This window comes from Melospiza georgiana, chromosome 3 (assembly GCF_028018845.1).
Source record: "Melospiza georgiana isolate bMelGeo1 chromosome 3, bMelGeo1.pri, whole genome shotgun sequence".
Lineage (NCBI taxonomy): Eukaryota > Metazoa > Chordata > Aves > Passeriformes > Passerellidae > Melospiza > Melospiza georgiana.
This window is the reverse complement of record NC_080432.1, coordinates 67,733,290-67,758,137: the sequence shown is the minus strand read 5'-3', so window position 1 is coordinate 67,758,137 and position 24,848 is coordinate 67,733,290. Positions and strand designations below refer to the sequence as shown.

General features: G+C 36.4%; 1 protein-coding gene across 5 annotated transcripts in view; it reads left to right on the top strand.

Moving 5' to 3' along the window:
- The window catches only part of SCAF8 (SR-related CTD associated factor 8), a 153,281-nt gene that overhangs the window by 43,770 nt on the left and 84,663 nt on the right, over positions 1–24,848 (top strand). For 2 of the 5 annotated variants that reach the window (XM_058020795.1, XM_058020794.1), the window contains exons 14-20: positions 1,030–1,143; positions 1,780–1,936; positions 3,080–3,210; positions 4,158–4,302; positions 4,818–4,898; positions 5,489–5,710; positions 6,339–8,055. In XM_058020795.1, coding sequence (XP_057876778.1) covers positions 1,030–1,143; positions 1,780–1,936; positions 3,080–3,210; positions 4,158–4,302; positions 4,818–4,898; positions 5,489–5,710; positions 6,339–8,041 — 2,553 coding nt within the window. In that variant the 3' untranslated portion in view covers positions 8,042–8,055. Of the gene's footprint in view, positions 1–1,029; positions 1,144–1,779; positions 1,937–3,079; positions 3,211–4,157; positions 4,303–4,817; positions 4,899–5,488; positions 5,711–6,338; positions 10,581–24,848 lie in introns of those variants that run through there. The other 3 variants (XM_058020796.1, XM_058020797.1, XM_058020793.1) reach the window with 2 other exon arrangements.

The window sequence follows — 24,848 nt, the reverse complement described above, 5'->3', positions numbered from 1 at the left end:
CATGAGAGAAATCTGGGTTTTCCTCTTGCTTCAGCAATTTAAAATGCTTCTTGTGCAATTTCATTCATTTCAGATGAAACTTTTACTGTTTTTCTATCATGTTAGTATAGTCAAATATGTAACTAATAAGGAATACTTTTTTGTGACTTTACAGAATCTTCTAAAAAGTTTCACAAGTGAAAAAACTAGCCCCATAGCCAGACATTTAAACCTCATTTTGATTTGCAGGGGCTGTCAATTAAGGAAAGAGATGTAACAGCTATACATATGTCCCAGTGCCTGTTATATTTCAAAGGCAAACCATATTGTAGATAGTTCATCCTACGCATTCCACAAAGCTTAAGTACCTAGAATAACAATGTATATCTTAATGCAGTTCTTAGAAAACATGTTTACAGTCTGTCATCTTACATGTTTGTTATGTTACTAGCGCATTTAAACAGTGTAAAAGCACACCAAGATTTTGACTAAAACAGATGTAAGCGATTGTCATACATGACAATTCAGCTAGCATAAGCTTGCAAGGGTTATGTGCTATGACATACAATCAATAAAACATGCTATACTTACATAAATACAGTAAAACGTTAAAAAAAATAACATTCAGGAATGAGGAGTCTGACCTTTAAAAATGCAATATACTTTTAATCACTATTTTACTCCTCTGTGAGAGGTTATTGCTCAGCTGACAGAGAATCTGGAGTTTAAGAAGAGGTAGCAAACTTTGCTTTTCTGATGTCATAATGTAGCTCCCAGTCTGCTCCCTGTTCAAATTTTTCATGTCATTTATGACACTCATTCTTCAGCTTGCTGCTGCTTCTTGAAATGTTGTAACTGATGTAGCCTGCCAGTATCACTACTAAGTTTTCTCCAGGCCCAAACTTGTTAATATGGCCAATTAAGGTAACAGTTGCTTACAGTGTACGCCTTTCTTTCTATAGTATTATATACAATACTATAGAAATGCTATATACATAATCTGAAGTACTGATTTTCCTGCTTTTTAAAACCACTGCTGTTTTTCCATAGATGATTCCCCCAAGAGGATGTGCTTATGTCTGTATGGTACACAGACAAGATGCATATCGTGCTCTTCAGAAACTTAGCTCTGGGTCATATAAAATTGGATCTAAAATTATTAAGGTAAGGTGATTTCAATCTTAAGGATGCTGTCCATTTCAAACACAGTACAATTCTACCATGATGGTTTGTCTTTTAGCAGCTGTTCACTCAAATGTACAATGTGGAGAAGAAGAATGAAGCAATGAGGTGTAAACTGCTTTTTCACTGTGTAAAATGCAGCTTTTAACAGGCAATATGAAAGGTAGAAAAATGACTTGATCTTTAGGAAACACCTGGACCACAGTTTATGTACATACAGAATAAGTCCTCTACCTAACAGTTTGGGTCACTTAATATTAAATTTTATAGTAGTCTTAGAGATAAGTATTTTGTTAAATGCTATAGGGATTTCTTCTACCTGCTTAATACTTTAGGGTAGGTCCTTGAAATGCTGTATTCTTAATTTCCCCATATATATGTTAGGATTAATGTAGAACAAATTTAAGCTTTCTGATGTAATTAATCATACATGTACCTGTTGTAAAGGCCAAGTAAACTTCTTGCAGGTTCATTTAAAATCCAAACATTGTTAAAATTTTTAATTAATAGACGCTGAGGATTGATGTGCAGTGACAGAAACTTGGAGGAAATAATCTGAAATATTCTGTTCCTAGGTTATATGATTTACCAGACTGTCTGATTGGGTTTTATTTTCAGATTGCTTGGGCTTTGAATAAAGGTGTGAAAACAGAATACAAGCAATTCTGGGATGTGGATCTGGGAGTTTCCTATATTCCATGGGAGAAAGTGAAATTGGATGATTTGGAGGGCTTTGCTGAAGGTGGCATGATTGATCAGGAAACAGTAAATACAGGTACAAACATTAATAATTCTGATAGACAGTGTGTTTATTTTGGTAATTGCAAATTCTCAGAAACATTATTTTTTAGGAAATACATAGTCTTTTTTCATTTGCTTAGATTTTTCTAGCTCTTTGATTACAATATAAATGGCACTGTAATAATGAAATCTAGATTTTAGATTAATCAAATAATTTTGGATTTAGTTGATTGTCATGACAATGAAGAACTGGTGACAGAAGATAATTAGTTTAGGCCAGTTAATAAAGGTTAGCATATTTTAAGAGGTTTGAACTTCTTGTGAACTGGTATGTGAAATATCAATTTGTGTAGAAATTGTTATCTACTTGTGATTAGGAAAGTCTTGTATTCTGGTAAAAGAATTAAGTTGAAATTAGAACTTGTCCTGATAGGCACAGCTTAGCAGAACCTTATGGTATTTTTTTCATAAAGTCAGAGAGACAGGAAAATAAGTTGTGTTAGCCCTTAATCTGAAACCCAATTGAATAGTTTGTCAGGCTTATGAAAGATTTACTTGTATTGTGATTTCTTGAAACAAATTATACTGAAATAAGCAGTAGATTAAGACTTTCACAATAGTGACAGTGATATTTCAGGTCAAAATACAATCTTGCTTTGAGTAAAAATTGAGTATACATGACAAAAATTAAAACATGTAACATTACTGAAATACATTCACTCTGTTACACTTAAAGTACAAAATTCTTGGAGAAATGACAGATGGAAGAAATGGAGGTTGTGGTGAGGTTTGTTTAACATCAGGATTCTTTCTCATTGTACAGTTGCCAAGTGGTAATATACATATATTGGCTACAGGAGTTTTTAGAAAACAGGAGCATACTCTATATTACAAATTGTTAACAGAATGATTGGTAAAAAAAGTTGGCAAGTTTTGAAAAATCAGTTTGTATACAGGCAAAATTAAACAGCATTGCAGGTAGATAAAGATGTTTTGTTCTTTAAAATACACATAGTCATAAATAATTGCACTCGTTCTTTTCAAAAATAAGTTTGAGGGCTATTTGTAATGAATCTGTGTAGATACTAGATTCAAATTTATTGTTTAAGAAGGAAGACATCTAAACAAAAATAACACATTAATTATTTTTTTATAATAACATACATCATCTTTAAAGAGTGGGAAACAGCCAGAAGCTCAGAAGCTGCTAAAGAAAATACTCAAACAACGCAGAGTGCTACAGTGGATAAGAGTACCGTGATTACAACACAGACAGAAGCTTACACACAGCCAGTCACTATGCTGCAGGTTGGTATTGTCTGAGTTTGCAAAAGCCCCACAGAACTGGTGGGCAGACTTCTTATTCAATACAGGTAAACTTTAACGCTGAGGTTAAGTGATAAAATATTTTTGATTTTAGTCCTGCATCCATTAGTGTTCAGTTCTGAAATATTTCAGAATTGTTTCCATCCATAATGTTTAGTTTCATGCAGTTGCTTAATAAGTTTTGTACTTATGTTATTAGTGTTTTATTTTTCTAAATGTATATAGACATTTCTAGTTGTTGAACTGACATGAAATCATATGAATGTTAATATATTTGCATTTACTTGAATTGAATTTTGGGCTTTTACTTTTTGCAAAAACTGTCTTCAGTCCTCCTATCTCAGCCATCTCCTAATGTACACTGTGATCAGTATATGTTTAAATATACATATATATATATTACATTTATACTGCTTCTAATTACATCTTTGTAAATATGATGCACTGTAACACAATGCATAGCTCAAACAGAAATTCAGGAAATAATAAATAATTTTCAGGATTTCATCAGGATTATTAGCTTTATAATTACTCACACTAAACTTAATTTTCCAGTACTGTTCTAAAATACCTAAGTTTTTCTAGACACTAGAATCACTGTTTTCAAAGTGCCCTTCCTTTTCTCTCTCTGCATTGCTGCATTCACCCCTCTGCAATACATTTTTATTCTTGAATAGACATAGTGTTAGACTGTATTTTTGTCTGTGTGAGAATGAAGTAAAGATAAAATAGGATTCTTCCAGTGTCCTTGTTTGTTCATAGTGTACCATTTCAGAATGCAATCTAATTCTTCAGTGTTTGAAATATATACAAAGCCTTTGGAACATTTAGTGCTTGATGTCAATTGCAGTTAGATCAGTTTATCCCTTTTAATGTCCTTGAATACTGTTAAATATTGAAGCTGCTTGTTTTTCTTTCCATGAAAAAAGATTCCAGTAGCTCCAGCTGTGCCTGCTGTTAGCTTGGTTCCACCTGCGTTTCCTGTCACAATGTCTGTCCCTCCTCCTGGTTATAGCCCAATTCCTCCTCCACCCTTCTTGAGAGCAAGTTTCAACCCTTCACAGCCACCTCCAGGTAAGTCAGTAAAAATGAAATGCAGTGTGTAATGAGCATAGGCAGTTAGTGTGCCTCTGCGTACATCAAAGTTTTCTGTCAGCTACTGGTCACTGTCTCAGTGAGTTGGCCTTTGACTCCTAAATTATATACTAGATTAAAATTACTTTTATCTAACTTGGTATTATTTTTACCAATGTCTTCTGTTGAGAATAAGAATCACAGATTTCTACCTTTGTGAAAAATTAAAATTTAAAAGTACTTAAAATCAATCTCCTTTCTTTTGAAAGGTTTGAAACTCTTGATTTTCTTCTTTGGATACTATTGGTAGATATCACTTAAAGATGCACCTGCAGATCATCTGTAGTGAAGATGGGGTTGTTTTTGAAAACAATAACCATGTTGCCTCTTCCTATTAATATGTTGTTTGCCAGTGTACAGTGGCACAACTTTCTGGGATAAATAATGTAGGCAGTCTTTTACTGCAAAAGTTTATTTGCTTTTCATGTAATCATTTGTCATGTTTTTCCTTATAGGTTATATGCCTCCTCCAGTTCCCCCTGTTGTCCCACCACCTGTGGTCCCTCCACCTGTTGTCCCACCAGTTGTTCCAACACGTAAGTTTGATTGCTGTAACAGTTGTTTGTGTGTGATCTAAAGTTTACTTTGTTTATATACTCCTTGTTATTTAATCAAAAGCAAGTTAATTCTGTGTAATGGGAAATGGCAATGCAGAAGTTGTTTAGCTGGTTTAAGCAGGCATTGAATAAAGACTTACAGAGCTTATAATGTAGACTGAAAAATTATACCTAACATGGAGTTAAGTTGCAAATTGTTAATTATTTGTTTGCATAGTTCAGTATTTGGACCTTTCTAACACATGTAGCTATTACTGGAATTATTTGGTCTTAGTCAGTGAATAATATATAATAATTTATTTTAGTTTAGCATTCTAACTGTATTCATTTAACATTTAAAGATATGTCAGAGTACTGATTGCTTAGGTTTGCCTGGAGCTCATGATCTCTAGGAAAAATCCCTAAATATTACATTGCTGATTGAGGATAAGAAATTTGTTATCAAAAAATGTACCAGTGAGGGTAATTAATTTCACTTCTTTCTGATTTATCAGCCTGACTTCTACCAAACTAAATTTGAAGGTTTCACTATATGATTACTGTGATACATTTCTGTTATATCTCTACAGCTTTAGTACAGCCTCCATTACCAATTGCACAAGAGACGATGAAGGATGTTCCTTTTACTGGCCTTGTTCTACCAGTTGGTACAGTTACTAGCAATCTAGCTACTCCAACATTATCTGCTGGAAGTGTTTTTAATCCCCTGCCAATCAACAAACCAGAATCAGATGACAAAGGACCACATCTTACAGACCTTCAGATTTCTTCCAGTGAAAACAATAGATCTGGTAAGAAATGTTTTCATTATATGATATGATCCTGTACAGGAAGCATCATAGTCAGAGATTTTTGCAAATCATAGTCCATTGAGCTAGTAACTACAGAATAGGAAGTTTTGTGCTGGGTAGGGTGTCATTCTGAATTTAATTTGGGGAAGTGGTGAGAACCATCTTTGTCATCACCTGATCAGTGACTTCTAGCAGCTTATGCTTAAGTATGTTTTTCTCATAGTCCCAAGAAGTAAAGCTGAATCTGGGAACTCATCAGAGAACTTCTTAGAAATGCAGTTTGATTACACAAGTAGCAATGGAAAGGAGCAGGAGAGTGTAGGATAGTATAACATCTATAGAACTTCATCAAAGATTTTAATAGTTTATTGCATAAATTGGGTGATGGCTTTGGGATTTGTTAATTTTAGCTACTATACAGTCTTTACTATGCAGAGACATTAATTTCTGTGGCATAATGTCTATGTATCACCAATGTGTTTGAAATATTATATATTACCTATAGAAACTAGGACACACCTTGTCAGCAGTATCATCACTGCATGCACTACCTGAACATAGATTAAATCGCATTTTGTGTTAACACTGATATTTTTTGTTAATTGTTTTTCTTGTCACTGCATTTCAGTGCAAAGTGATGTCTCGAGTACCTCTGGACTTGTTGGAGGAGTGCAGCCACCCAGTGTCTCAAGCAATTCTGGGCTTAGTGGAGAAGGGCCCCCATCCACTGTCTCAAGTAGCTCTGGGCTTGCAGGGGGAGTACAGCCACCCAGTGTTTCAAGCAGCTCTGGACTTGTAGGAGTAGTGCAACCACCGACTGTTTCCAGCAATTCTGGTCTTGCCGGAGGAATGCAGCTACCTGCTGTCTCCAGTAGCTCTTCTCTTGCTGCCGGGATTCAGCCAACTAACGCCTCAAGTAGCTCTGGACTTATGGCTGGAGTGCCACCACCAAATGTCTCAAGTAGCTCAGGGCTTCTAGCTGGAGTTCATCCACCTGGTGTCTCAAGCAGCCCTGGCCTTCTGACAGGAATGCAGCCACCCAGTGTGTCCAGCAGCTCAGGAGTTCTGGCAGGAGTACAGCCACCGAGTGTTTCAAGCAACTCTGGGCTTCTCATAATGCCACCACCCAATGTTTCAACTAGTTCTGGACTTATGGGAGTGCCACCACCAAATATTCCAAGTAATTCTGGACTTCTGGCAATGCAGCATCCAGCTGCAGTTCCAAACATGCCTCATTTAAATATCAGTAATCAAAGAATGCCAGGAATGCCTCTTATAGATATCCGTCCAGGCCTAATGCCCCATTCGCCTGGACCAAGGTTTCCTTTAATGCAGCCAGGAATGCCACCACAGCGTGCTATTCCTCCTCCCGCAATCCTCGATCCATCTCTTCACCCACCACCACCTCGAGGTCCTTTTCCTCCAGCAGATATTTTTAATCAAACAGAAAGACCTTTTGGAACACCAGGAAGACAAAATATCGATAACATTTCTAATCCAGAGAAAAGGCTACCTCTTGGAGGTGATAACATTCAACAGGAGGGGGACAGAGATTATCGCTTTCCTCCGGTGGAAAACCGAGATAATCTTAACAGACCATCTCCAGTGGATGTCAGAGATTCTGTTGGACGACCACCAGTTGATCCAAGAGAAGGTATAGGAAGGCCTCCAGTAGATGGAAGAGAACACTTTGCTAGACCACATATAGACATGAGAGAAAATTTTGGAAGACCAGGTATAGATAACCTTGGTCGAAGAGAGCATTTTGGTTTCAATTCAGACAAGCACTGGGGACAGAGAGGAGATTATGATGAAAGAGAGCACCATGCCTTCCCTATTTATGGTGGCCCTAAAGGCTTCCATGAAGACAGAGAGAGGTTTCGGCATGTAAACTATAGGTTTGATAGCAGAAGTGGTCCCAGCTGGAATAGAGGATTTGAACAAGATGCTCACAGAGATTTTGATGACCGCAGAAGACCCTGGGAAAGACAGAGGGATAGGGATGACAGAGATTTTAATTTCTGCAGAGAAATTAATGGAAACAGGTTTGGAAGAGACAGAATGTCAAACAACTGGATCCCACCTCCACATCCAAGGGTTTTTGAATATTTTGATGGGGCCACTTCTCAACGCAAAGCTGATAATATGCCCCAGGTAAATGGTGAAAATACAGAGACAGAAAGTCAGCCACCAACTGCACAGGTGCAGGATGATCCAGAACTTTATGAAAAACTGACATCTTCTGTCGAGATAAACAAAGAGAAGAGTGACACAGAAGCTGATATAGAGAGTGAACCAGTGGTAGAAAGCACAGAAACTGAGGGGACATAATCATCACTCAGTAGGTAAAAGATACCTTTTGTAAAGTTGTCATCTCTCTGTAATAGATAAATGGCTGACTGGACCGTAGCAGTTCACTTTTGTCTGCCAGAATTAAGTTAATCTGATGTTCATGTTCATCTTTCACTTAAATAACTGTACAACTGACTTGTATAGAACACTGTTCTTAATTTGAACATGGTAGGTAAACATTTTTTGCTTTTGGGTTTTTTTTTAAATTTTATTTTATTTCTTTGGTAAAGCATAAACTTGCCCCCAATTGCTTTTAATTTCACAATGATAAATTAACAGCTTGTCAAACAAAGACTTCCTATGGAAGAAAATGGAATTTTTAGATACTACCCTTAGTTTGGCTATCAAAATTGTTATACTTGAAAACAGGTGCTGGTGTATCTTGTCCGTGTTTTTAGGCTGCTGCAGAATTTTAAAGTATAGATAAAGCTGTGATATTTTATGTTCCTACAATTCGGCAGAAAAAAAAAATGGCCCATGTTACTTAAGGAGCATAACACAGAGATTAAAAGTGATTTTGTAAAATCTACACTATAGTCTCTGTTTTCTCTAAAGTAAGTGTTTGTGATTTGTTCCTCGTACTGCAGTGGGTTTAAAAAATGAAAAAGTACATTTTAATGTTGGGTGCATTTTGTTTTTAGATGCCAATAAAGCATATTTGTTTGATAACAGTGTTTTAGGTATTGTATTTTTTTAAAAAACCTGCAAGCTCTAAAAACTTGGAATCAGCTCTGATATATGCTTAGCCAGTTGTTGCAAAAGGTTTATATTACTTTTGTAAAACCAATGCAACAGTTACATGTGCAAGAAGCATATGGTTTTTACATCAAAGATCATGCAGTCATATTAGTTTATGTAAATAACATGTATGTAAATATCTGTGTAAACTGTTTGTAGATACCATTTTTTCTGTGTGTGCCTGTCTATGTGCAAGCACTCACAGAATACTGTAGGCACTTCAATAAAATTGAAATGAAACTAGGTTGTGAAAATTTGCTTTTCACCTTCTTTAGGTAGTAAGATAAAACTTATTTCACTGCAGTGCTGTCAAGCTTCTATTTATCTGCTCATGCTCATTGTTACAATGTTCTTACTGCTTCTAGAAGGTGGAATATATATACTGTAAGAATATGCAGTAGTATTCCAGCTTACTTTTTTAAAATGCAGATATGCATGAAGCCAAAACTTAAATGAGTATTTGCATTTTTTATTTTGTAATATATTTGGTGTTCTGGATAGATAGTGTTAGTGTTTGAGTACTCCATGGTTAATTGATTTTAATGACTCAAAGCTCAGAAATGTTGCATTAAAAGTAAGCTGATGTTGGTCTAAAAACCCTACATGTTTTACAGAAATAAGAGTTGGGGGGTTGTGTTTTGATGGAATAACATTGAAGTTGAACCTCTTTTTAAACTGTTGAGATGAATTGGCTGCTTAGGTAAATTAATAGTGCTATTCTCTCCTCTTTCACCTGCTTTGCTACTTGTGTATCCTTTTAATTGGAAAGGTTAAGCTGTAGGATGATGTCAGATTTTCAGTTTGTTCCATTCAAGTGCATTTCACCAACTTCTTTCAAAATAAGTTTTGTTAAAATTCTGTGTCTGAAAGCACCCTTTCACTCAGTTTTAAGAAAGTTGTTTTCCTCTTGCATAATAAGATAATAAGGGTAGGTTCTCTTACATGAATGCCCCTTTGGTAAAAGAAACGTTTTTAGCTCAAATTAGACTTTTGATCTTTAACATTAAAGCATTAGCATGCAAGCTTTATTTCCCCTTCTGCTTCCCTCAAAAAGGGGTGAAAGTATGAAAACATCACATGAGTGTAAAGCATTAGCAAGCCTTTGAACCTAGAAGCAAGTTACTTGTGTGTGTAGTCCTCTTCCTCTGGATGGTGAGGTATTTTTCATGCTGTGTCATGGTTCAACTTTTCAGTTCCAGGGACTTCTGTTCTGGATAGTAAACAGACAGCTTAATGAAGGTAGCCCTTGGAAAGAGTGGACTTGAATGAATTATTATCTATTGTGCAAGTAGTAGTCATTAGGTCTGCATTAAATAACCACTGCTTTGTAATGGACCTTGCTGATGTGTTATTACCAGAACGTGTCTTGGGAGTTGAGATGAGTGCTGGAGGTAAATGTATTGTCACAGGCAGTCTCTGGCTCAAAGAGCTCAACTGATGCTGCTGCACCAGCTACTCGTAGGGTTCTGGTCAGGCAGATTTGATTGTGTGAAAGCCCAAAAGCACAAAATAGCTCTAAGGATATTTTATGAACTTAAGGGGTTTTATTTCATTTTAATACGTTAGGTTTGAAAAGGCTTCAGTCATAGGCCACAGAAATGAATACTCAAAATCAAACACATATTGGCAGTAGCTTTACTTTTTAAATATTTTGTTAAAAACCTCCTGAAAACTTGAGGTTCATCTGTTGTTCTTCTAAACTGGGACTGGCAGTGTGCCAAGTTGTTCATAGTATGAAGATTTAAATTGCCAGGTGACAGTTGTTAAACAATTTGGTTGGTAGTGGTATAGAACAATGCATTTAATGAATCTATTATCTTTGTTAATATCTTTGAAACATTAATAAATTGGCTACTGTACATATGTGTTACACTATCAGTTTCTAAACCCTGTCTTTTTGTAGAATAAAAGTTTGTTGTACAGTCTTCAGTTGCATTATGTTTACAGCTAGAACTGTTCTATTTCTTATTTAAATAATGTAGCATGCAGATATGTATTACCAAAATATAGCCATATTTAGAAACTTGAAGGGACTTTATATAAATGAAACACTCTGGTTTCTTTATCTTGCCAGTAGGAAGTTTTAAATGTTTCAGAGCTGGAGTGAAGACTTCCCTTTTTTATTGTAGATTAAGCCATCATAAGCCAATGTGTGCACTGAAAGGAACTGTCCTGACACCCAGAGCAAATCTTTGATGTGATTCATGGGAGTGACTTTTAATTTCTGCTTTTGCAAAGGAGAGAGTGAGATTGGGGCAGAAAGCAGATGGGGCCCAGGCATTGGGGTAGCAGTTCTGGCTTACGCTGGTTTAAAGCTTGCTGTAGTGATGAAAGGTTGTGGGTTCCAGCAACTGAAGAAGCTGATGTATGATTCACATAAGTAACAGCTACATTGAAAAATATTTCAGTTAGCTTTGCAGGCAACACATTGTATTTAGGCATTCACATTTACTTGAAAACCATATGCATCCATAAGATGTTTGATGTATTTGCCTTTTTAAACAGGCTGTGGTTCTTTCACTGTAGAGCATTTGAGTAGAGCAGTATATCCATAAAGGTGAAATGTAGCCTTCGTTTGCTATAAGGACATGATTTCTTTGCTGAAACCTTTTCCTCTGAAGTACTGGTATGCTTTCTTTGTATGTGTGGTACTTCCTTTTGTTACAGACTCAGGAGAATATATTCACTTAGATTCCTTTGCTTCAGGAGAACTCTATAACATACCTAGAGCCGCTTAAGTGATTTAAGTGACTTTATGAAGTTAAGGAACTTTTAGCCTGAGTAAGTCAAGATGGGAGTACTGTAATCAAACCTGTAGTGAGGCAGTCAGGCATTCCTTAAGCACAGTTGGAAAATGATAAAATAAACTTACATATAGAAGGTGTTTATAAGATAAGCCAATTTATTACAGAAGTCTCTGAATATACAATTTGAGCAGTTTTGACCATGTGCAAAGATATTTTCTGCTGGTCAAACTGAAAGTACTCCTGACTTTTTTCTCTGACTAACATCTTTGGGTAATTTGATTTGACACTGATAAAAATGGATCCTAAATTTCATTCTCTGTCTTTTCAGTAATGGTGACCTTTTGTTGCTTGATAATAGGAGATGTGAACAGTCAGAATCATCGAATGGTTTGGGTTGAAAGGGACCTTAAAGATCATCTAGTTCCATCTCCCATGCCGTGGGCAGGGACACTAGACCAGGCTGTTAGAGACTGAATCCAACTTGTCCTTGACCATTTCCAGGGATGGGGCATCCATAACTTCTCTGGGCAACCTGTTCTAGTGCCTCACCACTCTCACAGTGAAGAATTTCTGTCTAATATAAGTCTGCTGTACATCCGTTTAAAGCCATTGCCCCTTGTTCTTTGCTCTTGTAAAAAGTCATACTCCAGCTTTATAATTTTAAAACCTATTCAGAATATCAGGAGTCATCAAGAGTAACTGGAAAAAATTTTTGTTATTAATGCATGTTATTAAAGAACCTTTCCCTTTTTTGTTGTTGTTGATTCAGGTAATTAAAGGATCTTCCTTTCCCTATTGTGACATCTACTGCTGATTCTTTTGAATTTTGCAGTAGTCAGATTTTTCTTTCGACTTCCTTTCCACGAGTAGGCATTCACTGTGATGCCATTTACTGGTGTAGATGAGAGATTGTTTTAAAAGGCATAAAGGCGGGATGTTATTTTTTTAAATTTGAAGCTGTTTATTTGAATAAGAATGGCAAAAGTATCTTTCTTTAATTGTAACTAGTCTTACATTTTTCCTTGAAGGGCTGTCACAGTAACGTTAACTTATTTGGTACAAGTTCTTTGGGTGCACAATAAACATAATTCAATTAGTGTATGTACTTGATATTTCATAGTCAAGAAAAGCCAAGTAGAACTACTAAAAAGAAAATTCATTACATCTCTTTGAGTAATAACTCGCATATAGGATCTGAAAAGTCATTCTTGTCAGTGATGAGAGTTTCTTAATAGGGTTTTTCTTGAAATTGGTAAGCTGTAAAATTATATTTGCCGTTATTCTTTTATTCCTATCTTGCAAGAACTTGATGAAAAAGGGTTATCTCATTGAATATCCTACTCTTAATATCTTTTAGATGGTCTGCTACCAAAGATTAGAGGAGGCAATTCTAGCAGTCTAAGTACTCTTACAAATGAAGAGGATCTTAAGATATATTATACAGTTACAGATGAACTCTCTCCAAGAGTTTAAAGTGCACATTTCAGCACTTGCATACTAACAGTGATATTAGTTGTATCACTAGTTTACTAATCTTATTCTGTATTCTGTCATTTTTCTTTTAAAGCGAAGTCACTAGTGCTAATTTTAAATTTTCTTATCTAATGAAATCATACTAAAGCCCTCAGACAAAGGAGTATTTTGTGCTTTGCAAAAAACAGTATGGTCAGAGAGCACTGTAACTTGTAAATAGGATAGTTGAAATATTTTTAATGTTTTATGTTTTAATGCTACAAAATTCCTCTTAAATGATTTTCTTCATGCATATCTGTCTCATAATGGATATGTGTTCACATTATTGTGTGTTAAAGTTTCTGTTGAAATGCAGAAGAACAAATTCTTTAGAGCAGATGACTTGATATGTTTCTCAAACACTTCACAGGTAACTTCACAGCCATATCGATTTGCATTACCAGAACATTACAATTGTGTGCCAGCCAGTGCAAGAAACCCTTAGCAGATGAATAGGTGAAGAGTGTTAAATGGATCTAGAATTGTTAACTCAGATGTAGGTCAGTAGCATTCATCTAAGCCATAGTTGCAGGGACTTTGGATCTGAATGTCACTTCCACACTAAGTAGAGATCATATTGTAAGCAAAGTAGCTTTTTCTTGACAACAGCAGGAATTAAGTAAAAATAAAGTGTATTCAGTGTATAAAGTTGTTTCTAAAAATGCATTCACCTTCATCTAGCCAATGAGAGCTCTGTCACCTCAGTTGATCAAAGGAAAAAATATTTTGGATTTATGCTGTTTCTGAGGTAATCACATCTCATTCAGCAATGCAGTGAAATGCAGTTTTAAGTGTGCCTTAAGTTTGTCCTTTTGAAAAGGACACCTATTTCAAACTTCAGACAAAAATGTAGAGAAAACCAAGAAATTTTTTGTCTGTAGAATTTGAAATGTAATTTTGGGTTCAGTGGTTTTCTTCCAGAAAATCTTTGTCATTTCATTTCTGCAAATACATAAATAGTAAGTGTACACTCAACTTCAAAAATGTTTACTGAAAGTTGTGCTAGTTTGTCCAGTTCATTTTCATTTTTTTCCACATGCTTGCATTACATTATTTTGTCAAGTGGTTCTATCACAGAATTCCTTTACAGTAGGTTAGAAATACCTTTGAATTATGTCATTCAGTTGCACAACTGAGATGTTAAAATCTAGGACAACCATAAGTCTTTATCTTGAATGTCATGGATCTTTTGTGCAGTATGACTACCAGTGCAGGTAATTCACTGTTGAGGACCCTAGTGGTAAAGCTGTCTGTGTTTAAAAGTAAAATACAGACAGCAAATTAAAATGCTTGCTGATTGTTTTGGGATTTTTGCTATTTATTAAAAGCAAAATAATGGCATCTCTCAAATTCCATGTTAATTAGAAAACACTGTATTAAAACTATGAACTTGGAGGGCTGAAGTTCTATGAATTGATAAAATGAGTGAGGCATCCATTATTATTGTTAGAATGTAAAACTTTGAAGTGATTAGGATAAAATGTTATTTTTACAAAATATTGAAGAGTAATTTTTAAGTTTTGTGTGCATACTGCTTGTAGTTTCTGTTGGTACACTTCACACGTGCTTTGTTCCTGTAATCCTTATTTCATGATCAGGAGCACTGTGGAAAACAGGAAAGTGGAATGAAGTATCATATTCTAGCAGTCACTGAAAATACTGTACAGAGTGGATCTATATGTAAACCACTGGACAGATAATGGTTTTTCAGCAGCAATAGCTTGTTAGCCCATTTTGAAATGAGAAAAAATACAGTTAGAAAGCATGAATGAAACTTTTTATTTTTTTTAGATTCAGCAGACAGAAATTAATGTGTGCATTCTGATTAAATATTTACTAATTAACAAGCAAGCAAACATCCAAAGATTTTAGGTACTCCTGAGAATTTTTCTTAGTATTGCTCATACCTCAATTAAAAATGAACACCTCCTCACTCTGTCCAAACCACAAAAGCCCCCCCAAAACTCAGGTAGGTGTAAATATTTGTAAGCTTACAAGGTTCTTGGAGGTACAACTTGACACAGATGTTAATATACCTGTTTGGGTATCTTTAAATAGTAAATACTTTAGAACCCAGCCAAAAGCATGATGAAGAACTATATGACTTGTAGGGCATGTGCTAAACTGAAGTTTTGGTGTAAAATCCAAGATTATTTTATTCCTTGTTTGTGTTATCCTAGTCCAAGAACTGCCCTTGTTCAGGGTTCCGCTCTGAATGCTGATTAGAGGATGTTCTGATTAATGCCTATGTAACCTGTTCAATAAGTAATACATTCTAGGTGTTGCATCACTTTGATACAGACACTAGTGAGAAGCTGGGAGTGATGCTGTTTAAGGCAAAGCTATCACAGAAAAAAAAGGAGATTATCAAATTGTGTGAATCACCAATCTCAAACATCACTATTGAGGAATGTCTGCTTAGTAGAGATAATTGCTGATTACTTGTAATTACCTCAGTAGCTATAAGGGTGCATTTCACAATAGTATCTCAGTTTGACAAGTGCTGGCTGCAGCATTTCTTGCATTCTGCTACCTGCAGAAGACATTTTCTTGATTAAAGTTGTTACATTCTTTCATGTTATTGGTAGAGAATTTAAAATAATGCTGCTTTAGTCTAAACCACTATGTGTTATACAGCCTCACTTGTTTACCAGTGGGACATGACTGTTTAATTAGGTCCAGGATTTCAAACTCTCTTGGGTCTCAGTTTCTTTTTCAGGGGCCTTTAGAAGAGCAGGTGATAGAAGATTATATGGTTCTAATTTCCTTGATTTTTCTACTGCTTTTAACACAGAGGCTTCTAGGGGATAACTTTTTTTCCCTTTCAGGTTCTCTTTCCTGTGCAAGTATTTATGAGCAGGCAACCCTAGTAAAGATTTTATTGGGATTCTAAGAGTATGATGAAATAGAATGTATAAAATATTTGAAAAAATTGCAAGCACTATACTTGTTTAGTGCTGTGCTAGGAAATTCATAGAGTTCATAGAGAAAGAAAGCAAGCAAATTAAAGCTTCTTAAATGCATTGGTCTTATCTTCTGGCTCTCCCAAAACAATTTTACTTTCTAAGTAGATCTTTTCACTGTAGCACGTAGAGCATCCCTTTAATACATGGTCACTGTTCTTTGTTCAAAATCCGTTATGTCCTCCAGCTTTCTTTTCTTCATCTGCATACTGCTTTTTTTGAAAGCTTATGTTTTATTTAAATAGCATTTTTTTTCCTCAAAGGATTTTTAAAAATGAATGCACTAGGTTAATAAAGTTTTCTTATTTCATTTTAGAATGTGTTGCTTAACTCTCCTCAATAAATTTCCTTCTCCATGAAAAGTTCTTATATTTCTGTATTAATCAGAATAGAAGTAATGAATGACATGTAAAAAAAAAAAAAAGAGAGAAATAAAAATTTTATTCAAAATTACATATATTTGTCATGATAGTCTGGTTCTAGCATGTTCAAGAATTTAACTGTAATGGCATTTTTCACCCATTCTAGCAGATTATCCCATCTCTAATATGCAACTTGAAAAATTGTGCACAAGCTAGAGCAGCCTCAGGAGCTATCCCATGCAACTTGTACATAGTCGTGAATACCAAAGTCTTGTTTTTTCCTTTTCCATTCCTCTCCTTGTCCCTAGATATTCTAATTATTCTTACTCAAAGTGAAGAAATTTAAGCAACCAACAGATTGGCTACGAAAGCTAAGAAGATTTTCACTTTTCCAGCTTGGAGAATTAATTTGTTCTAAATGTCTCTCATCTTGATACATTAAAGTAGACAAACATAAGTCCAAAAGGAATAAATTGTGAAAGCAATTCTGCACATATTTCTAGCATTTTTAGGATTAAAAAGCCTGTTAAAGAACTGGAAAGATTGTAATTAATGGGCTGTTTTACTTAAAAATTACATTTTCTTTGTGGCCCTTCTCAAGAAATTTCATTATTCTTTTGTCTCACTTTTTTTTTTTTTCCAAAACTGGGTCCTATTAAGCATCCTAGAATGCAGCTTTGAAATTACACATCTTGTCTTACAGTAACACTCTGACATTGACTTGAGCTATATACCCCAAAACACACAACCCATTTAATTTATTATTGTGGAACTATCAGTGTACATTTATAAGTCCATCTTACAGAAGCTTATGGAAACCTTAGCTGGAGAATTTACAGTCTACGCTGTGGAAGGAAACACAGACTTCAGTATTCACTCTTCCTTTTGCCATGCATGCTACACTTAAATTCTTCCTACAGCTGACACAGATTTGTTTTGACTTCCATCTTTGTCGTGTCAAAAAAGTCAGAGTTAGACATGGGAGTGTTCACATACAGATTTAACCGCACATCATCTCTGAAAATCAGTTGAATATTTAAATTAAATATTTAGTTGGTATTCTACATCTAGCTTTCTATGAAACATTTGGTTGGTTACACCAGATTTTTTACACTATTTGGTGTCTTATTTATTTAAAGTAAAGCGAAACATAGTGTTGTTGCATATATAAGAAAGGTTCAGTCTTGGTGGTGGTTGATTTTGCTATGAGAGAATACCAGGTTCCCAGTGTTATACTATAGAAAATGATGTGCTGGTGAACTGTGAAAGGCAAAATCTGAAGTATCCTGACACTTGGCTGGAAAAATACCAACCACAACCTTTTATCTCAGGCTGTGAGGTAGCACAGAGAGTGCAAATATGACCAGGCAAACTGCTATGTTTTGCCAGGTGCACAGGCTTGAGAGTGGAATATTGTTGAGCCATAGAGACACAAGGCTCCTGCTCATCCTGGGATTGTCTTTTCTACCTGAGCCACAACAGTGGTATTACAACAGTCTTTTTATACTGAACTTTGTCACATGTTTAATATTTACAAATAGGAAAAGTATTTAAAGTTAATATGCTTTTCAAGATAATAATTACTGCCAAATCAGGTTTGTGAACCAGGGGCTCTACTTGAAGGGAACCCAGTTACGAGCAAGAGAGATGATAAAATCACTGTGGGTGCTTGTTTGGATTGTTCTGGAGCAGAATTGCATCTGAAGATACTAAAGGCAGGTGGTTCCTACTTCAAGGTCTCATTTTCTGGGAAAAAGCCAAAAGTTAATTCTGAAACTTTTTGTGGTTCTGACATTCCAAAATACTCTCAGTAGGCTGATACCTCAAGTACACCTCAAGTACATCTGCATGTTTTCCCATTCCTCATGTAATCTTGACCATGCTAAGTAGCAGCCAGCACAAACGTACTACATCTCATGATCATCATTGCTCCTAACAAGGATGTTCTTGGGTCTCTTTCTATACTCTTTTGAATCCTTCAGATGCCATTGTTAGCCATTTCTAAAGACATTGAAATAGGAAATTTAGTGTTTTTCTTTAGGAACAAAACCTCTAGTGGAGTCATGCAATACTTGCCCCAATTTTTATTTTCACCCTGATTTCTTTGGCAAAAGCACTTCACAGTGAGCATTTCAAAGCTGCTTATTATATTATGGTTTCCTGTGTCTTCAGTCTGAAAGTGAAGTTCTGATGCATTTTTAAGGAACATGTTCTATGTACTCTTACTATTCCTCTATATTTTTCCTGCCTACATGGAGCAGTGGTGTCTAGCCAACCACTGCAGCCTATTTCCTCACCTTCTTAAGAGAGGAAGTCCAATGTGTCTCCAAAACATGCTGACACTTTCTGCAAAGGGCATTTTCTCAAGCTGTGTGCAGCAAGAGGAGCGTGCAAAAAGAATAAGCCTGCCTTTCCAGGACACCTTATCCAGTTTTTGAACCCTTCTTTGCAACAAGCCTCTGGATTTAGGAAGACAAGAATAGCAGCTGGATTAGTTGCTCCCATGGTTATTCAATCTCTGTACTGGTGCTCAGGGGTGTTACATGAATTGCAGGGTCAGCAGCTGGTTGTGCCTTTTGTGAAGGGTGGCCACTTCTGCTGCGTTTGTTCTGAGCACCTGAAATACCAAGCAGAGCCCTGAACTCTGCTGGCACCTGTGCAGTACAGGAGTTGCTAGGTCTTGTCTGTGATGTGGCAAATGCTGCCTTTCACGTGCACATTTTTCTGTTGCTTCTTTGAGAACAACACTATTGCTTCTCCACTGTTTAATTTTCTCCTGTGTAAAATAGAGCTTGATGAATATGAAAGTAGTGAGAGGAGTTCATACCCCTGCTCATGGATATGTTGAGGATCCTATATTCTGGATCAGAGCGCCATTAAATTTGTTGTTTTCTAGTGGTGAAAAATTTAACAAATATTTCTTGGATCATGCTATTTCAATAAAACAGCACATATTCTCTGGCTGTAGAGACTGCAGAAAAAGAAATTTGACCTAGTTTCATTTTATTCTTTTACCTTTTATCTTTATACTTTGTATCCTGTGTACCTGTACCTTGATTCTGTGTACAGTGTGCTCCTTGGCAAAATGCATTAGTACTTTATTAACTTCCTTGTTGTCATTATATTGCAAAGGTTCCATGTTGCTAGAGTTTCATACCTCCCTGATGTTTCTCATAGGCAGCTCCTCTAGGCACTGACTCTTCCTTCTTCTCACAGCAGCCAACTGACTCCGGTTCCCTCCAACCAACCAATCCACTCTTTTATAACACTCTTCTGATTGGCTACAGGTGTGGCCTGTTAAAATCAGGCCTGCTCCTAATCTTTAGTAATTAACCCAGCTGCAACTCTTTAGGGGGTAAGATTACTTTCTATACTACCTTTATTTACTTATATTCTATACCCCTACACTTTCTTCTCTCAAAAATTATGTTTTATCCATCTGAATGTATCCCAACCTAATGGACTTAGAGGAGGATGCAAAAATGAGCAGCCAAACAGCACAGAAACTGGGAAATCTCTTCCAGTGGGACTGAGGAATGGATTGTGGGCAAGAAAAGATCTTTGAAGCTCAGTCATCTTACTTGTGGTTATTGATATTTTATTCTGCCTTCTAAAATGCTGAACACTTTTGTAACCAAATCCATAGGACATAGCAAGTTATCAAGTGTCAGAGTATCGTAGGATTTTTCTTCTGAGAGAACCTCTTTTTTGTGAAAATTGAACTGTATGGCAACCCCTCTCAAAAGGGTGCAGGTGTTGCATTTGAAAAATGTTGTAAGCACTTGCTGATTTTGTTACTGATACAACAAAACTGAGATTTTATATTCCTGCCTTTAATGCTTAGGTACTGATTAAGAATGTTTTAAGAAGTGTCAGTAGTGACCAAAGGGAGATTTCTGTGGTTTTGAAGAACTGTGAAACTGAAGGATTTCTGAGGAATGTTAAGTGAATTCATTAGGATTTACATGTGTTTTCACTTCCTTATAATGTAGAATTGGTGCCTAACTAGCTGGCTGCTGCTGAGAGTTAACACTGTTATACTTGTATTTTGTTCTGCTTTTGGTAATTTCAAATGTTCAAGAGTTTTGTTTATGTCAGCTTTGCAGACCATGAAGGGTCACGTGTAACCTGTCAACACTCAGGAGGAGTCTTGTAAACTAGGAGAAATTATTGCTAGCCATGATGTTGATAAAAGTTATGTTAAAGGGGAAAAAAAGTGATTTTTCAATGCAAGAAATGCTGAATGCTTTGTTTATGAGAGTAGGGTGTCTTTTTTAGTTTGATAGAAACTATAAGTAGAAACAGCTAAGATAGCTGAGTTAAAATCGAAAAAGTTCTGGAGGTATTTATTTCTTTAATTTTTTTAAGGACATTCTGATCCCTCCTTTTTTACTCATGCTTGTAGTTAAAATGTTTTTTCTTCCCTGGATTTTGCTTGCACTTCATTATATTTATTTCCCAAGGCTGGTGACTTGCTGCAGTGAAGCCAGCAGAGGGTGCCCGGCGCATGCACAGTCATTGCTGTTTCTTGCCAGCCCACTGTGGTGCGGCTCTGTGGAAACCAGAGAGCTGCTGCCTTAAGCCCTGTAGGGGTGAGGTGCTGTATATCTTCAGTGCAGTTCTCAGACTCATTCAGTCTTGTGCCTCAGTGCACTGCTTTCTCTACAATTGCTGCGTGTACAGGTGTACCCTCTGTTGTACACTAGTTGGATTTTGTATTTCAGTTTTTTCATGTTGATCTGTACTCAGTGCATTAACAGGAAGCCAGAGGTTCAGTCTTAGAGTGTTGAAATGTGAAAGGAAATCCCAGAAAGCTAGAGATTTTCATGTGATAACCTTCGTGAGAGACTAATTTCTTATTCCTCTCTTTATTAAGATCTTTCATGGGTTTTCTCTGAAGTTTTCATTTCTTTTTCTTTCCTCCCCATACTACAGTTAGTATCTTTTCCCTCTGTTCAAGAACAATGTGATTGTAGTATTCTCTGCAGGTACAGAGTATGGATTAAATTGTATTCTTTACTGAATTACAGGAAGGAAGTAAAGGCGAATCTGGTTTTATTTTGGGGCTTTCACAGTATAAATACCCTTTCAGTTTTTACATGGACATGAGGTTTTTCAAACAGATGCAATAAGCTCTTTTTAAAAACCACTGCTTAAAAAGAAAACAAACTAATAGATTTTTTTCTTTGCATCTCATAACAGAAATCCTAATCTGTCCCAAACAGTAGGAATGATGCTTTTTTTGAGTTTTATTTATATCAGCAAAGAAAGAAACATCTGTAAGTCCTTTTTCTCGTGTTAGAATCTGTTGTGTAAGAAGGATCAAAGAGTGGTTTTCACATAGCAATGCCCAGGTTTGATCTATAGAAGTTAAACTTTTTGATTGCTGCTTGAATGACTTTTATTGGGGTAACACAAAACTCTGGACAGGTTTCCCTGTGTGTGGAGCCAAGGGCAGTATTTGTCATTCATAACCTTATGTTGTCACTTGTCTGTCTTGGATTCTGTCACTCCTTTATCAACTGGCCACCATCTTACAGAAGGCATGTCAGTAAATCTCCTGTGGTCCCTTCATCTGTCAAGAGCTCCACTTGTGCATTCTTCTCACAGCAGAGAGAAGGAAAAGTCTCCCAGCTTCCAGATTTCTAGCTCAGGCTATCCAGCTCCTGGTGAGATGAAAGAGTAGCTTCATTTGAATATTCAGTGAATAGTAACTGGAGAGGTGGCGGCAAGAGAGATGGCTTGGGTGGAGAAACACACAGGCACATTTGTAACGGGAGCATAAAGGCTGCTCCCCACAGCAGAGCCAGGGCAGTAAGGAGATGGATGGGCTTCTGTAGAGTCACACTGTTCACATAGCAGATGAAGGAATACTTGTGAGTCTAGCAAAGAAAACCATGTTGCACATATAAAGCAAAATACAACCATCATTGTGTAAGTGACTGCAAAACAAAAGGAAATATGATTAGGTCTTCAAATATTGTTTGCAAATTATGACTGCCTATAGACTCAAAAGGGTGAGAATTGAAGATAACTAACAATTGTCACTTTCAAAATAAGATACATAACATTTATAATTCTGTTTATAAGAAATCAAGAGCTGAATATATATAAAACCATATCGTTGCTAAACAAATTTATGTTGATATACTATATTCTCTCATAAAAAATAGAATGGTTCTATTTAATTCTAGATCAGAATATTTAGGTGATCATTTTAGTAAGAGTAAACCTAGCTACAAGGAGAAAAAAACCCAACAAAAATTGCAAATGGAAAACTAGATAAAATAAATCAAATTACTCTCCTTTTTCTTCTGGTTTGAACAATTTGAAAATAATTTCCACTTAAACACCTAAAGGTAATTTTAAGTTTTCATGTTTTATGCTGCCACTGTAAATGCTGACAGGTTCCCTGCCACGTTTCCAGGCCCCTGTGTCAGCCACAGCAGCAGGAGGAGCACCTGTGCTCCATGTGCCTGTGCTGTGGCTGTAGCTGGTCAGCAGCTGCCACCCTTGCTTGGCACATGTGCTGTCCTGGGAGAAGGCATTTGAGTGGATGATGGTGCTGGTAACACCATGGTTGGGGATTCAGTCCCTCTATTGGCCATTTAATTTAGAGTTGGACTCAGTGATCCTTGTGGGTCCTTTCCAACTCTAAATATTCTGTGAATCTGTGCGAAAGTTGCTGTAGGAATGAGGTGGGAAAGAATGAGGAAGTCTTCTGTCCACCTCTTTGCTGGCCAAGTAAATGCAGGCACAAAAAGCTCTCGGTCCTGTCTGAGCAAAGTACAGGCTTTCCTTGGGATCTTCTAGGGGAGGATATGCTGTACAGTACCTGTTTCCAAAGGTCAGCTTTGTTAAAGATACTTCAGGTATCAAGGAAATAGATTTTTTTCACCTGCTCGTGTCATTAGGTTTGGGCCACCCACCCTACTGTTTGGGCCATCCCCAGCTGGGCATGCCTGTAGTGAGGTAAGGTGATGTCTCCCAAAGGAATTGCTTGAAACAAAACCTCAGAGTCATTCTGCTGAGAAACAGTTCCTTGGACAACTTAGCAAACCTTGAAAAAACTGCTGCTTCTCATTTTATTTTATAGCTTTATGAGCTTTCTTTTAAGACACTCATAAAAGTCTGAGACACCTGGGAGAAATCATTTGGAAGTAGTCAACAAAATTACTTGTTTTGTCCAATTCTCAACCTCCAACATGGCAAACCTTTCACTGCTTAGAAGTGGGATGAGATTTCGAGAGCAGAACTTTGTATGTATTCTATCAAATGTTCCTAATTTTCACTAATTTATTCTGAAATTTTATTTATTTTCATTGATTTATTCTAATTTCACTGATTTTAACTAATTTATTCTGGATATTTATGCTTTCATGTGCAAATATGAAAGGAATTGACACAGAAAAGGGTCTGCATTACTCAGGTTCTTATGGTTATCAGGGCTTTGCTCTGTTCCTCACTGTTGCTCCAGACATGCTCTATATCCTTAAATTTTGTTATTTTAATACTTATCTTAAATATTCAATGCTGACACAGCCAGTGACAGTAGCTTACATTAACTCAGAGACCACCGTGGAGTTATGAGAGAACCTGTCCCTAGACTGGCAAAATGTCTACCTCAACTTTTTTTGAAATTCCTGCTGGATGTCAAATGAAGCAGTTGGTGATTTCCTGTGGCAATGGGACCATCAACTGTGGTGTCAGGAGCAGATGCTCATCCTGCTCAGCAGCTGCCTGAGAGGGTGAGGTAGGCACCCTTCAAACTGACCAGAGAGCCAAGTCCAAGTGGTCACCTCTGACTCACAATCAGTACCCATCCATACTCATTTCAAGAGAATATAAAGTTAGTTTTAGTAATTAAAAAAAAAAAAAAAAAAAGTGTGCTGCTCAAGCTTATATAGAGGTAGATAGGAAAATAACCTTGTGGTAGAATTTAGTAAAAATTAAGTGTTTACAGTTAGATTAGATTCTCCTCTAGTACAGATAAATTCAAAAGTATTATATTATTCCTTGTCAGTGGGCAGGTCAATTTAAGAATGCTTATGACCAGTTCCTGACAGTTCATATTATGCTACTATTACAGAGCAGATAACATGTTTTTTCCTTTTGTCTCCTGTGTAAGTGGATGAGATGGATTCCACTTTAGTAGCTGTTGATTGCACATTTGCTTTGTGCATCTAAGGTCTCAATAGTGATCATCTGAAAGCAATAATTAAACATACTTGAATGTGGTATGTATGTGGTATGTAATTTAAAGCTCTCCTGCCTTCTTTTCTACCTTTTATTTCATCCTTAATAGCCTTCAGGATCAAAACACATTTGAAGAGGTTGAAGGGCAGCAGTGCCAAAAAGAGAAAGCATAAAAATAATCCACTGGAATATGTCTGTTGGAACCATGATCAGCTCCTGGGATGAGCATAGTGGGTCAGAGTATGATGCTAATTGCACCAACATCATG